Source organism: Hemitrygon akajei, chromosome 20, assembly GCF_048418815.1.
Source record: "Hemitrygon akajei chromosome 20, sHemAka1.3, whole genome shotgun sequence".
In the NCBI taxonomy this organism is placed as follows: Eukaryota; Metazoa; Chordata; class Chondrichthyes; order Myliobatiformes; family Dasyatidae; genus Hemitrygon; species Hemitrygon akajei.
Genome location: NC_133143.1, coordinates 39,230,957 through 39,247,927, shown reverse-complemented (window position 1 = coordinate 39,247,927; position 16,971 = coordinate 39,230,957). Strand labels below are relative to the sequence as shown.

Genomic DNA, 16,971 nt, shown 5'->3' with positions numbered 1-16,971 from the left:
TCTAAGAGAATTTCAGTTTGAAAATCTTAAAAATCACTATAGATGGGAAGGTTGCTGTTTCATTTGAGTTGCTGCCTTCCATAGAAATGAAGCCAGAATTTTGCTTAAAGAGTTACCACAGAACCAGAGTTGATTTTAAAGTTCCAGAGGTCACTGAGTGGAGCTGTGTGTCAATGAATTTGATAATTTGGTGTGAAAACTTGAGGCCTGGACCGAAGAGCAACTTTCACTGTTAGGGAGATCAGGGCCATGGTAGAAGTGTGGACAATGTCAGTTTTTACTCCCTAATCTGTTCCACTGATGATGTTGACAATAGTTACTCTTGTGCTTGTATTTACACACTCATTTAGAGTTGGTAATGTACACTTTGGGAGTGGTCAAAGTTGCTCTGGGGTTTGTTTGAGTAGTGTGAAGGACATTATGCATCTTTGCTCAAAAAAGTTAACATTAAGGATGTTTTGTGTCCTGAAATTGTCAAAAAGAAAGCTGGGATGGTGCATTTGATTGGGTTTTTATGCAGTGTCCATTTGCATTAAACTTATCACCTAAGATGAACTTCGCTAGAAACTGAGTTATGCAGAGCAAAGAAAGCATCTGCTGCTTCCAGGGTCAACTCAATTTCGTGGTTCAGCAATGTATCACCATTGCCCCATGGGACAGGCGAACTCTCTTTTGTTAATTGTAGAAATAATTAATGGTATATAAAAGCAAAATAAATAAAGATATATAAAATGTACGATACATGTATCCAAAAACCACCCAAATTTAGATTGACACTTAAAGAAAATCATTTCATAATATTCATTTTGTTATTGAATCTGGTGAGCTGCCAGTTGAGACAGGTACAGTAACAATTTTCAAACAACTTTTGGATCAATAAGTGAGGGATATGTGGACACAATGGTCAACATGGGCAAGCTGGGCTGAAGGGTCCATTTCTATGCTGTTGCTAACTTTGCAATTCCTCTTTGTTCCTTCCACTCTGCATTGACTATCTTACAAATTCTTATCTTTAGTAAATAATGATATAAAATACTCATTTAATGTCTCTGCTACTTACTCTGACTCCAAACACAAATTCCATCCCTTATCGTTAAGTGGACCTACCCTCTCCTTAGTTGACCCTTTTTTTTCTTAAGAATAAAATCACCTGGGATTCTCCTTAATGCTGTTTGCCAGATAGATAGATAGATAGATACTTTATTCATCCCCATGGGGAAATTCAACTTTTTTTCCAATGTCCCATACACTTGTTGTAGCAAAACTAATTACATACAATACTTAACTCAGTAAAAAAATATGATATGCATCTAAATCACTATCTCAAAAAGCATTAATAATAGCTTTTAAAAAGTTCTTAAGTCCTGGCGGTTGAATTGTAAAGCCTAATGGCATTGGGGAGTAATGACCTCTTCATCCTGTCTGAGGAGCATTGCATCGATAGTAACCTGTCGCTGAAACTGCTTCTCTGTCTCTGGATGGTACTATGTAGAGGATGTTCAGAGTTTTCCATAATTGACCGTAGCCTACTCAGCGCCCTTCGCTCAGCTACCGATGTTAAACTCTCCAGTACTTTGCCCACGACAGAGCCCGCCTTCCTTACCAGCTTATTAAGACGTGAGGCGTCCCTCTTCTTAATGCTTCCTCCCCAACACGCCACCACAAAGAAGAGGGCGCTCTCCACAACTGACCTATAGAACATCTTCAGCATCTCACTACAGACATTGAATGACGCCAACCATCTAAGGAAGTACAGTCGACTCTGTGCCTTCCTGCACAAGGCATCTGTGTTGGCAGTCCAGTCTAGCTTCTCGTCTAACTGTACTCCCAGATACTTGTAGGTCTTAACCTGCTCCACACATTCTCCATTAATGATCACTGGCTCCATATGAGGCCTAGATCTCCTAAAGTCCACCACCATCTCCTTGGTCTTGGTCTTCCTAATCATTTGCTTGAGCATTTTCTTGCCATGTTTATATTCTGGAAGAGCATCCTAAACCTGTTTTTTTCCTGACTAAATTCAAAGATTCAAAGTACATTTATTATCAAAGAATGTATAAATTGTACAACCTTGAGATTTGTCTGCTTACAGGCAGCCACAAAGCAAGAAGCCCATTAAAAAAAATTTTAAATGAAGTCCAGCTTCCAATGCGTGGAGAAAGAGAAAGAAAAAGCATAAATCATGCAACCGATAGAAATGAGCAACAACATTCAGAACCAGATTTAGTCTTTGGATTCAAATCTGCAGATTAGGCCCAAAACCTCTGTATTCAGTTCATCATATTAATGGGGCAATTGTTGTAAAATTCAAAGGGGACAGCCTCACATGCTCAGTGTCAGAGAGAGAGAGGAGCCCCCAGTGTATCTGAGCTAGCATTTAAATTGTCCAAACAGCGGATTATACCTTGCATTTGGACCCGTGTTTTGCTGCAGGGAATTGCTCCACACCTAGAACACGCAGCCCAAAATTCGCTTTGGGCCTAGATTTCGCTGCCGAAGAAGCCATTTTCAACCTCTCCGAGTTAGCTCAGCACTTAGAGCAATCCATTCTTGCCCAATTCTTGACATTCTCCCTTTCTATTCTTTCTGGGCTGACATTTAAATTGTCGAAGCAGTGCATTGTACCTGGCGTTAGGACCCAGGCTCCGCTGCGGTACATCACTCTGGGTTTAGAACATGCCACCCAGCAATTCGCTTTGGCCTAGATTCTGCTGGTGAAGAAGCCATTCTCGACTACTTCAAATTGACTTGGCACTTCGAGCGATCCACCCTCGCACCCAGGCATTGGAACTCTTCTGCCTTGGCTTCTCCTCTCTGAATCAGTCACTCCAACCAGCACAGCTCCAAATGTGTCAATTTTTCAGCACACCAACATGGTACATCTCTTGAATTTGCCTTTGCTAGCCTCTTCATTGCTTGCAGTGATAATTTATCAGACATTACTTTTTTTTAAAATTGTTATTAGTAATGTTTTTAATCAAATTTCTTTGCTTTGGAACTATTAGTAAGCTGTCGCATGGGCTCAGTAGTGCCATCTTAAACTGGACAGCTTCAAGGTTTAAAATTTCGGACCCTTCGAGCTACCCAAAGTTCTTTTACCTTCCCATCCTTGTCTTTGCTCCTTATCCAATCATGCCAATCCTGAACTCCAATCAGCTGGTACAAGTGTCAAACTGCAGCTGCTCCCAATCAGTGCCACTTAGCTCCTCTTTAATGTGCCCACTCCCGATTTAATACCTTCCCACAAGATCCAATTTTATTTTCATAACCATCTTAAAATGCAGCATTGTGGTTACTAATCCCAAAATGTTTACCCACTATCAGGACTGTCACCTGGCCTGGTTCATTTTCCAAAAGCAAGTCCAGTATGTTTTTTCCTCTAGGTAGACTCTCCATTTACTGTTTTAAGAACACCTCTTGAGTACATTAAAGAAATCCCACCCCATCTAATCCTTTTCTAATAAGAAATTTCTAATCAATAATAGGGAAGTTTAAGTCCCCTACCATGGCAATCATGTTTTTTCTGCACCTTTCCATAATCTATTTACAGATGTGTTCCCGTAACATTGAAATCCAGGAGTGTTGATCTGCCAGTCTAGTCCCTCATGCAACCAGATCCCTATAATGGTAACAACAGGGTAATTTCTATATATTAATCCCGGCTCTAAATTCATCCTCCTTACCCATAATGTCCTAGTGTTGAAGTAAACACATTTCTGCCCATCAGTCCCACCTTGTATGTTAGCCTATCCCTTGCTGTCCTTCCTTTCAGTCCTACTTCTGATACCACCTTCCTTGCTCTCAACCCTACCACCTGTTGTGACTTCGATATCTGTGAACAAAAATGTGCCATTATCAATTTTTTTCTGCTTCCATTTTGTTGTAGGATACACTATTTATAAAATTATTCATAAACTTTTAGTACCAGTAATTCGGTTAATCAGCTGCAACAAATCTTATGATTGCTGTATTGTATTATGGCTGCAAGAAGGGAAATTCTAAGTGTATGTTAAAGCATTATGCTAGAAATGATTGCATCAGACTTATTACTTATTTTCTGGTGCTGATGACTTGACTAAATGTAGTGCTTCCTGAATTCTGTTTCTTTGAAAGTATATATGTTGAAGCCAGAAACAGCTATAAAAATATTTGCATTAATGGTGTTTGCTATTTTAAAAAAGAAAATGCAGCAAGTTATAACAATGAAATGATAACTTTTCCATCACTGAGGTCTTTCTCTTGTGACCTAACTGATACAGATTAGTATTATTAGACAATTACATTGAATTAAGTGTTTTGATCAATTTAGGAATCCATTATCATTAATTATATCATGCATCTACCTAGGAAAATAGGTGAACCAAATGGGACTTCCTGCCATTCATATACTTACGTGAAACAGCGGCTTCTGTTCTTGGTCAAAATTACTACTGCCACTTGTTCTTCCTTTTCTGAGTCGGTATATATGGAGCATCTTTGCTAAGACTTGCTTCTGTGTATTGTAATGCTTTGATGATGGCATTGCCAATGGTCCACATGGAAATTATTTGCCTTGTCCTTGAGCACAGAGATGAGCAGGAAAGGATGTTTGTCCTCATAAATATTTCAAGCAATTCTACTCCTTAATCTCACTTTTATTTGGGATTAACAAATAATCAAATAATTTAATTAACTATTATAGCTAGTAGTATTATACTAAACATTTTTTCATTATTTTCCCTAGGTGTCAGAACTTACTTAAAAGAAGCCTTAGTTAATATCATAGCTGTGCATGCAGAGGTAAGCTTTTAAATTTAATTTTCATGGTTAAATTTGTGTTTTCATCTTGGGTCTAAGTATTTAATAGTTATGTGGAAGCAAGTTCGGAGATGTCTTGTAAACTGGTGTCATTGCATTTCGATGATGTGAATCATTTAGACCATATATGTCAAACTCAAGGCCCACGGTGGAATTATCTTTGGCCCGCGAGATAATATCTAATTACTATTAAAGCTGGCCCCAGTAATCGAAGTGCCTATGGCGTATGATATGGCTAATGCTGAGTTTACTCAGGTACCAGGTTTTCAGGGTTTTTAGTGTTTATTCGGCAGTCTTCTTCATAAGAAACGGAATTTGTAAAGTGAAACACTTTGAAGTTATAGCAGAGACTGAGACACATGAGAGCAGGCTGAAAAAACGGAGGCAACGAAAGCTGCGTTCGCACACGTCCGACTGATCCAGCCCGCATGAAGCTGCATTTTGCTCGATCCGGCCTGTGACCTAAAATGAGTTTGACACCCCTGATTTAGACATTTACAATTGGAGAGATACCATGTAGTTCATTTGCCTTCACACTGACCATATTGGAGTAGTTTCATATCAGTGCTAACCTTGCCTGAGGAACAAGGGAACATCAGACAGTGGTCTGTAGTCAGGATTTATGTACATCATCTCTTTCCTACTGTCAAACATTCTAAAATCAAAATAAGAAGAGCCGTGAATGCTGAAGTAATAATCTACCTTTTAGAAAATAGGCATTTTGACCCTTTGATGGTTCCTAGAGAAATAGTTGAATGTGGTGAAATGATTGTGGATGCCACAACAATTAAAGGATATGTATTTTTATCTTTTGGCTAGATGTCACTACTACTATACAAATTATTCAATTAACATTAATAATCAAATTGCTACACTACTCCATTTGTCCTTACTGCCAAGGTTCATCACCTCAGACTTCATACTTTGAAGACAAATAATGGTAATCACATTACAGCATATGAGATTTTGAGATGGTATGACAAGAATATCTGTCTTTTTATGTAATGGGAATAATTTTACATTTATATGCTCATTTTTTTATGAAAAGATCTTTTCTACATTAGATAACCACACATCTCCGTTAACACAATCTATCTGGTAAACATAGGTGTTTACGATTTCGAAGGAACTTGTCCCGAGAGTTCTTTCACAGATTGTAGAAGCTGTTGCTGAAGAAATGAGCCGATTGATGCAGTGCGTATCATCCTTTAGTAAAAATGGAGCATTACAGGTTTGAATTTTTATATCTATTTTGTCTTTAATTTGCATTGGAAGGAAAATATAATCGCTGGTTAGTTGTGGTAATTAATGATACAAACTTTTTTTTAAACATGGGAGAAGTTGCAGTGAAGTTGTGTAATTCATTCTTACAATCCTTTGTAAAAACATTTTAAAAGTTGTATGCAAATAAAATTAATGTGATCTGAATTCATCTCTAAAATTACACTGAACAACAAATTTTTTTCGGAAGTGTGGCTTCCTCAGAATTTTTTTTGTTTATGATAGACTGCTTGAAGCTGCACACATTTAATTTCAGACTACTTGTATCAGGTAGGAATTTAGAAAAACAAGAAATTAAATTTTTTGAATATAATGAGTTTAATTTCATAATGGTGCTGATGCTTTGCAATAGTTCAGCTGCTAAAAATGTTTTGTTGGGTTTCATTTGTACTCTCTCTGAGGCTTATCGCTTGTGCCCAGCAATATTCAGCCAGCATCGATGGATTCCAGTTGCCCTGATACTGTTTCTCCATGACAACCATGTCCATGTTTCACTATGCTCATCACTGACAGAGCCAGGATTTGCAGGGAAGAAGTCTAAATGGGAATACAGAAAACAAATCTTTAATGATATGTTGCACTTCATGGTTTTATATACTTGAAGCATGTTGTCAACCAGCTGCATGTAGTTTGGTGCTCTGAAGTTGCCAAGAAAATTTTCAGCAACTTCTTTGAATGCCTTCCTTGCAATTTTCTCCAATCACAGTCGGAAGTTCTTCAAATTGCCTGGCACTGATGACCTGTTTGATTTGTGGACCAACAACAATGTCTTCCTTAATCTTGGCATCAGTTATTCTGATTTGAATTATGAATTGAAATAACAAATAAGGGTGATTTTTTTAAAAAATGGTCGTTATAGGGAAATTTCATGGTGATTTTCATGATCAGCAGCCCAAAATCCATAAGATGCACCCAAAAGTATTCTGGAAGCAAAATCTTTATTGTCCAGTGTTACAGAGCTATTTTGAAGCCTAGAGCTGATTTTCTTTTCAGTGCAGTAACATTGAATATTTAACATTGTCAGCTGTTACGTGCATTCCCAACCCTAACCTTAAAATCTGTGCAGTTGATCCAAATGAAGTTGGAGTTCCTTCTGTGCTGAATGGGGTGGAAAGTTTTCGCTAAAATGCACTGGTGCAGCCATTATATAGGCACTTGCACATAGATATCACAAACAAAATCTTCCAGAAGCCTATGGCATAATATATTTGTACCATTCTATTTCTTTATTTAAAAATGTTTTGTTCAGATTACGCAATATTTTTCTACATCTCATCCCTTTTCCCAAATAAAATCCTCCATTCACTTCTCTTACAATTGTAATTATTTTGTAAGCACTGAATTTACTTGCAGCCTAGTTTTCTCCTGTTTGGAAAAAGCAGGAAGATTGGATACCAAAGCCTTGATTTCATTGGATTCCCTTTTCTGCCATGTCAATAGATGTCGGGAGTTGTTGATCAAGCTGTTTTCTCTGCTCTCAGATGGCGGTACCTCCAATCCAAAGAATAACCATTGATACAACTTCTTAATTAGTTGATTAGAGTCTTATAATGGTTTTCTGTCATTCCATTATGGTCACGTAACTAAGGGAAGTCCTGCATTCAGTGCCATACTCAGATTCGTTTTGTCTTTTAACTGTTCCTTATTCTTAGTATCAACACTGTTTTAGTAGTTTCATTCTTCAATACTTCATCATTTTAGTAGCATTCTCCATAATTGATAATCTGAAGGAAGTGTCTTTTAAATGATTGTTAAACCAAGATGTTCATTCAAGCCCCCTTTCTGGTAACTTATGTGAATGAAAATGTCCAGTAGAATGTACACAATATTTTTACAGTGTCCTTGTTAATATTTGTAAATGTTTATCAGCAATATAATAAAAATCTCCCTTCAATCCCCTGTAGAAGTCAGTAGAAGGCATCCAATTTACTATAACAGTGGTTTTAATGTAAAGCAGTTCATGACTGAAATTACTATGCATTAAACTTATTTGATCATATCTCATGTTTTGGCTAGCATACTGAAAGTGACAGTCACTCTGCAAAAAGAAAATCTGGAGCAAAGGTGTTAAATTCAGCAAAAATAGCAGCAAAGTTGATCATTTTGTTCCTGTATTATATGGAAATGGGGTTTGAAATAAATGAATGAAATGAACAGAATCTTCACACAAGAATTTGTAAGCTAAATATCAGGTAGAACCCTTCAAAAATAGTTTCATTTAACAGAAACCTGGGAGCCGCACATTGCTTGTTTTCAGGCCCCTTTGAAAATGTGTTGTATACTGCCCCTGTAGGTTAATGTATTGTGCATGTATTCAGAAATAGTACCATAGTATCTTTTTAAAAATATAGATCAGTCACAGATATGGAGTGATGTCATAACTATTGGATATCCAGTTGGTGGTGCAATTAATTTGAACCAACACTCAACTGTTCGTATGTCGCTGTTATATTGCTGCCCCACACAGCATCAATCTGTTGTCACATGGCATCAATCTTCTGTTTTACAGGTCAGGTGCAGTTATAGTTTGGAGATTTGCAGACTGAACAGTATCAAAGCTGCATATGTGGCATGAATTTAGAAATGAATATGCCTGTGAGATATAGCAAATTGCCTTTGTCTTTGATGTCTAACTCGTAGTGATTACAGAATGCAAGTCATTATCTGATAATATTTGCAGTTACCAATTGCAGTTTGAATTAGCAGTACATCTGAGATCTAATATGGATATGAGTTTCAAACTCAAACTTTTAATAACCTGCTTGCAACTGTATAGCTTATCTGGAAACTTGAAAGATGATAATGGCTTTAATTTTTTTATTATTGATCTCAGTAGAGGAATAAATTTGGCAGTGATTAAGGCATAGTTGGATATTAGAAATTGAATAACAATTTTTTAATGTTATTTTGGTTAACAAAAATATTTTCCTGTTTCACTTGTTCTACTTTATGCCTGTTTTATATCAAGTAGGGGAATTGTTGATTTTTCTCAAAACCTTACAAGTAAATGAATGTACACATCTTCACAAGTGCAGCTTTGTACAGTTAACCTGTAATATAAGTTGATTAGACTTAAATTGGTGGTCAGCTTTCCATTTGATTATGCTTGCTGATTCCAAATTGCTGAATTTTCCCCAGTTATTCTATTAATATTCTTATTGCATTGTTTTTTAGGCATGTAGAACTAATGAACAGTTCTGGCCAATGTGCCCTCTATTTTATTAGTCTTTGATTTTGCACCTCCAAGGAGACCATAATCTTGTGATGGTTTGAAGGCTGCGTGCCTCAATGACCCAAGAGCTAGGTTGGCTGGAGTCAGGCTTTATGCTTTTGCTCTCGGTAGGGTCTTCCATGCCATACAGGTCAAAGTGTAGAGGCCACACTAAGAGTGATCCAATGGTTCTCTAGGTTTGGGGGTTCAGCTCAGGGCTAGCTACCCTGACTAGTAAAACAAAGTTGTTATGGAAACAGCTATGAAGAATCATTCTAAATCTGAGTGCAACAATATTCCTGAGTCCCCATCTGGAACTTACATAACTGGCAGTCGTGAAAACCAAGAAGAAGCTACTGACATGATGATAGAAGCTCTGAACACCACCAGAGAAGGAGGACCTTCATTACTGCCCTAAATGCCAGTGGTGTAATGGGCAGTAAGTTTGATATTGCGGCTAATATCAAGATCTCTGTTTTGGGAAAACCTAGCTAAAATCTGCACTCCACCAATAACAGCCAGTAATGATTTCAAAGATTTAAAGTACATGTATTTATCTAAGAATGTATAAATTATAGAACTTTGAGGTTTGTTTGCTTACAGGCAGCCATAAAGCAAGAAATCCGGAAGAACCCAATTTAAAAAATAATATAAATACCAAAACCTGATGCGCAGGGAAAGGGGAAAATCCACAAATTATACAAACAGCAGAAGCAAGTAACAACATTCTGAATCAAACTGAGTCCTTGGTTCCGAACCCTGGAGTAGGCCCAAGGTCTCAGTATCAGTTGATCACATTAGTGGGCATGGAGCACAACATTTGAAGCAGTCATCATAGCTTTAGCACCATTGAGAGAGAGGAGTGATCATCATAGGAGAGCAAGCAAAATCGCCTCTCTCCTCCAATCCCAACGTTCTGTCTTTCCAGTATATCATTTAAATTGTCATCCAAATAATGTATCATTCCTTGCACTAGGATCCCAGCACTGTTGCAGAGAAAGGTTCCAGGCCAAGACCATGCTGCCCAGTAACTTGCTCCGGGTGCAGATTTCTCTGCCCAACCTGAAGATACTTGTGATTTCTCCACATTGGCTGGGTGTCCAAAGTGATCCAACCTCAACACCTGGGCCAGATGTACGGACATTGAAGCTCTTTTGCCTTAACATCTCCTCTCCAAATGGCTCACTCCATCAGCGTCAATTCTGCAACATACCAGCATGGTCCATTCCTCAAATTTGCTTTGCTTCGCTCTCCTCTTCATCGCTTGTGATGATAATTTACTTGAGGAAGGGTGTTATTAGCAATGTTTTTAATTGAATTTCTTACCTTTTGAACTGCCACTGAGCTGTCACATGCGTTCAGTAGCGCCAACTTAAAACAGAAGTACTTATGGCATGCAAATTTTTTTCAGTGATATGTGAATTGATAAGATGTCCATATAGAGTTTGATCTTTCATGGAGCTTTACGCTTGCAACAAAGGGATATAAAATAAGTCCTTCTGTTTTAAGTAGATTAGACTGAAAGGACGTAAGTTTATTTCCCAGCAGAGTGAATTAAAAATGAAGTCAAAGAACTTTAAAGTTGTATGTCAAGCATTGTGTGATAAGAATGCAGATAAATTTTGTAAAGGTTTGTGCACCATCAGATGATACTCAAAAATGCTGAAAATTCCAATTCTTAAGTGGCCTTTTAGTTAGAAAGTCATATATTCCTTTCAAAACTGTAAATTTTATCATTTGACATTCCAGCAGCTATTTTAATTGGAAGTCGAGGTAAATGTTGCACTTTATTGCAAGGTGGTTCGATTACAAGAATGAGGAACTTGTTCTCATCTTGTTGGTTGATTAAAGCATATACTTGTACCAGAGTCGATGCAGCATATATTGATACCAGAAGAGATGGTGTCCTGAGAGAAGTGAAAAAGCAAATGATTGCCAGCATTTAAAAGAATGATTTCATTGAAAAGGTGATTTCATTGAGATGAGCTACGTTCTAGTGATGGATGCTGAGAAGCAGTTTCCTCCAATTGAGCACTCTTAAACCAAGAAGTATTATGCCAGACCAAAGGATAGCATTAGGACTGAGAAGGGAAATAGTTTCTCTTAGCTGAAAACCAACTTTCGCCCTTCAAAATTATTTTCCTGCAAAAGGGTTTCAATGCTCTGCCATTACCTTCGAGGTCAAGACTAACAGAATTTTGGACAATGCAAGCAAATAAGTTGAGTTGCAGAATTAATCATGATCTTATTCAGTGGTGGAGCCATTTGGCCTACTCCTGCTTCTGTTTCTTATGTTTTTTAGGCATATTGATCACAATTATAAGATGTCTTTCTTTGTTTAGGCCAAACTGGAAATATGTGCCCTTAGAGATGCTGTTGCCTCATTCCTGACTCCTGACAGCATGTAAGAATAAATTTCAGTTGTATTATTTTTCTCTATTTGATTACTTAACTTTCAATAGAGAGTTTTTGAAAAAGTTCAGTTAATTATACATTTTTATTTTATTTAGTGGTACAGCATGGTAACAGGCCCTCTGACCCAATGAACCCACAATGTCCAAATACACCCATGTGACCAATTAACCTACTAACCCAGATACATCTTTGGGGATATAAGAGGAAACGAGCAGCCAGGGGAAATCTTTGTGGCCATGTGTAAAGCATACAAGCTCCTTACAGCCAGAGGCGGAATCAAACCCGTGTCACTGACACTGTAATAGCGTTATTCTAGCTGCCGTCCCCAAGTTATTTTAAAAGTTGAAACACTGGCATTTTCTGACAAAATTATTGAATGTGTAATGAACTGCACATTTCAGTCAAAAACAAGTAAAGAAAATACTTCTGACGCGGCCATTTGTAGGAGTATAATGAATTTGTGGGCTGCTGTAAGAGTTTTATTTATAACTACACCAAAGTATCAGTTGTTCAAGAGAGTTGAAGTGATTTTGAATAATATAGAAGTTCTATCTAAATGCACAGTATCTAAAGTTGCCTGTCTTACACATTGTTCAAAATATAATAAATTCAAAAATTTTAAAAATACAGTTACAAGTAAGGGAATTGTTTAACTGATTTATAGTGGATATTCAGTAAGAATGACTAAGTATCAATATTTTTTGTTTTAGTAAAAGGCAGAATTTAATAAATTAGTATTTAATCTTCTCAAATGCTGCTTGATTCATGTAGGCACCAATGTTCCCAATTAAATGAACTTTTGAATCTACATTAACAGTTCCATATATTTTAATATTTACCTGTTTTTAAATCTAGCTTTCTCTCTTAGTTCTAGCTTTAAACAGGCCCTTGAAGCATTACCTCAACTTCCCAATGGAGCAGATAAGAAGTAAGTTTCATGAAGATTCTGTGATTACTGTTATTGAAGAGCTGAAGAGGTTTATTTTAAATAAATGCCAACTGGTGCTTGGTGATCATGGTGGTGATGTACTGCTGTCTGTTTTTGGTTTAAAATTAATTGCAAGTAGATATTTCTAACACAATTGAACAAATAACTATATGTATGTGTGTGTATATAAATATATATATATATAAAATATATTTATATAATATATTCCAACATGAGAATATGGGCAGAATTATATGAATAGGATTAATACATGTTAATGATAATGTTTGCATATCAAATTGGTGAAGGAAAGAGCCAGTTGCTGATCAATAGTTGCTTTTGAATCACTGGATCAGAAGTTTTTCATTATGTACTTTGAGCTAAAGTAGTATCTATAGCTGAAACAATAATATTCCTATATTCTTCCTACATAGTCTGGGAACAGAATGTGTGTTCCAAAACTTTCACTAAAATAAAGTGAAAGTCTGTAATCACTTTAGCTCTGTGTTTGTTGGTGTCACTCTCTTTGTCCAGCAACTTGAGGTAACTAACTGATAGCTTTATAATGACTCAAATAGAATGTTCCCATTAAAGCAAAATTCAAAATGCATTTCCCAACCATGCAAGTTTTGTTTCGGACAGCCAAGAACACTATCAGTGACTGGTTAGGTTACAAGATGTTTCATAAAACAGACCTCAGAACTTGAAGCTACAAATGCCAGGTTACTTCTTGCAAAACTCCCTTTGTCTTGCCATTTCCAGAAGATTTTCTATCAGTTAACTTTGAAAGAAAAATTAAATGAAAACTCTTTACAAATTTGCTCACCAAACTATAATCACAATGACTGGATTTTAACTGAGTTATCAAAAGGTAGCTGATTAAAAAATACCGAAAAATGGGAGAAGTGCCGTTTGGATAAGCAAACTTCATTTTGTAGTGGGTACTAGCATCATTGAATAAGAAACAACACACTCGATGATTAATTATTTATTACAGTAGTTATACTTTAGAGTTGATGATTACTTTTTCAACATTTGTCTGGTTACAGAGCAATTCAGCACAAATACAGGCCCTTTGGCCTAACCAGAACATGCCAGCCATGATACCCACCCAGTTGGTCCCAGTATCCTATATTTGGCCCATTTCCTTCTAAGCCTCAGCCCTCTATGTGCATTTTAAATTATGCCTTTTTACCTGAATCAGTCACTTCCTCGGACAGATCAGTCCACATTTTCACCAACCTCTGCATGAAAATGTTACTTCTTAAATCTCTTTTAATTCTTCTCCTCCACCCACCCCTAAACCAATGCTCCTAGTTTTGGATTCCCCTTCCTTGGGAAGAAGACTGTTAACATTCACCTAGTCTATGCTTCTCATAATTTTATGCCTTTCTATAAAGTTGCCCCTCATTCTCCTACATTACATAAAGACTTAGCCCACCAACTTCTCCCTATAACTCAGGCCCATTAATACTAGCAACATCCTCGTAAATCTTTCCTGCACTATTCCCAGTTTAACCATGCCTTTACTATAACAGGCTGATCACAACTGTACACAGTAGACTAAGTGCGGCCTCTCCAGTGACTTGTTACAGCTATAACATAATGTCCCAACTCATAAATCCAGTGCCCTGATTTATGAATACCAACCTACTAAATACCTTGTTCACTACCCTGTCTACCTTCGACACCACTTCTATTCCTATATCCTTCTGTTCCATTACGGACCCTACTGCCTTACCATTCACAATACATGTGCTGTGCTGGTGTGACACTCCAAAATGCATCACCTCACAATTACCAGTATTGAAATACATCTGCTACTCTTCAGCCCACTTCCTTAACTGATCACAATCCCACATAATTTACAACATTCTTTACTGTCAGTTCCACCTCTTAATTTTGTGTCATCTGCAAGCTTAGTGATCAGGCCTTGTACTGTGCATTCACATCCAAATCATTTATATATAAAGAATGAATATCAAGGATTTCAAAAACCCAAACCTACTGGTCAGTGGCTTCCATTCTGAGGAATAAAACCTTCAACCACCATAGTCTGCCTCCCACTTCTGAGCCATTTGGAGTACACATAACCAGCTCTACCTAACTTTCTAGACACAACTACCATATGGGCCTCTGATGAAGGCCTCGCTAAACTCCAATAGGCAATATCCACAGCCCTACCCTCATCTACTCGTACTCCTTCAAAAAACTTAAAGATTTATCAAGCACAACTTACCATGCACAAGACATGCTGACTCCTCCTAATCACACTATCCAAATGCTGATAGATTATCCTTCATAATTTCTTCCAGTGAATGATAAGCATTAGAAATGGAGGAAAACTTGCATCAAATGGCTGCAATAATTGTCAATTAAACTGAAAGACTAATTGATTAAAATATCCATTGTCAACATTAATTACTTTTAATAAGTTAATGATAATTGTCTGTCTATTAGAACATTTCATGAAAATAAAATGTAGTGCCATGGTTGGGTGTGGAATACACACTAAATGCCTTTTCATTTTAGGTTACTTGAAGAGCTCCTGAACAAATTCAAGAGCAGCATGCACTTACAACTCACTTGCTTTCGACCTTCCTCACGAAGCATGGTGAAGACATAATGATGACAATATCCAAGGGAATCAAATACCTAATATGAAACTAAGTAGCATAGCTTGAGAAGTTTTTGAAAGCTGTACTCTAAGTATGTGCCTGCTAAGCCTCGAAATTATTTCTTAAAAAAGCTGAAAATCAAAGCATACTGTTGTTTTATTGATGTTTGTCAAGCGCATTTAGCAAAGTAGAAGCTTATGTTAGTAATTTAACTTGGTAGCACCTGGTGCTCTAACCCTATTTGTAAAATCTTTAAATACATTTCAAGTTGCATGTCATATTTCGTAAGGAAAAAGATATTAAAAAAGGATTCACTTTAAACTCAGTTTTTCATGTAAACGTTATTCTTCAGAAATGTTAAGTGATGTACCTAAGTACACAGTTTTTGTGCATTTCCTTCCCAGCATTCAATTAAGAAGCAAGAATTAAGAACACCATGACATTTCATGCAAAATACATAATTGCAGTGTATTTACCACTAACTTGTGAAAGTTTGAGGATATGTACCAGAAGGGCATGTTCCAAATCTGGAATAATTAATTGTTATTTATGTATTGCAAGTAAATAAATACAGTACAGCAACTTAATTCTATTTCAAAGCTTGGGACATATATTTTTTAATTCCTGAAATTGCCACAGCAGTGAAACAAAGTCAGACATCATCCAGCAGTATTATAATTTTAAGGCTGTAATTTATTACAGTCAGGGCCCTATAAGAAGTGATATGATCAAAGTCTCATCCGTGATCAAGCATTAAATGGGAATATCTCATAGTGATAACAGATTTAATGCTGCAATTTTGTTTAATTTGGTCTTTAAAATTATAATAGGCCTTCGAAGCAATGTAAGGAAAAGCTGTACCTACTTAGCTTTGACTTCAGTTGCTGGAGAATTTGCTAGAGAAATGCCAAAAACATTTGTGCCAAAACATGTCCTGCTCCACCATAGGCAAAGATAAAAGCAAATCTAATAATGCCATTACTTTAAAAAGCTAGGTAAAGATTTTGAAAAGAAAGGAAGTAAAATGATTAAAAAGACAAAAGAGAAAGTTTGGGGAACAAATTAAAATGGATAATTTTCAGTCTGCGACCCGACATCAATACAGGGGACAGATTTGCTCTCTGTGCTGTATATTGTATAAATTTTGGAAACAGAATCATAACCTAACTAACAGTTAATGTGTGGAATAAAAGTAATCATGGAAAATTTTCCAGCCATTAATGTTTCCATAAGACATAGGAGCAGAATTAGACCATTTGGTCCATTGAGTCTGCCCCATAAGCAATGCTAAATCAATGTGCAGTTTATATTGAAAGCCATCAATTTTATTGACAAAGTCTGTTATGGAATTAGTTTGTGCTGCTAACATTAGATTAAAGTATGTGGTGGTATCATTCACAGTGGTTTCAAGGCTTTTTTTTGTCTTTAATGGATACGTTTCCACAAAGTTAACTATAATCTCTTCAGTCATCACTTAAGAATACTCCGGACGTGGACCTGTCATCAGCTGTTTGTAGAACCATTTGTCTGACCTGCTGAGCTGGCCAGAGATGCACTTGTTTGTCTTTCACTTCATGTTGGCACGTGGAAGCACTTTGTTCTTCATTTTTCTGCCTCACCACTTAATTTTCATCAATGATGATATATGCCTTTGGTGTAATCTTTCTAACTGCTTCATAGCCCAACTGTCTAGAATTCAGGTTTCACATTGATGAAGTATA

General features: G+C 36.8%; 1 protein-coding gene across 3 annotated transcripts in view; it reads left to right on the top strand.

The window, feature by feature from the left end:
• Nucleotides 1–16,646, top strand: part of exoc2 (exocyst complex component 2) — a 246,433-nt gene extending 229,787 nt beyond the window's left edge. For all 3 annotated transcript variants that reach the window (XM_073024195.1, XM_073024194.1, XM_073024196.1), the window contains exons 24-28: nucleotides 4,724–4,779; nucleotides 5,906–6,028; nucleotides 11,632–11,693; nucleotides 12,573–12,632; nucleotides 15,165–16,646. In XM_073024195.1, coding sequence (XP_072880296.1) covers nucleotides 4,724–4,779; nucleotides 5,906–6,028; nucleotides 11,632–11,693; nucleotides 12,573–12,632; nucleotides 15,165–15,258 — 395 coding nt within the window. In that variant the 3' untranslated portion in view covers nucleotides 15,259–16,646. The remainder of the gene's footprint in view (nucleotides 1–4,723; nucleotides 4,780–5,905; nucleotides 6,029–11,631; nucleotides 11,694–12,572; nucleotides 12,633–15,164) is intronic.
• The last annotated feature ends 325 nt before the right edge of the window (nucleotides 16,647–16,971 follow it).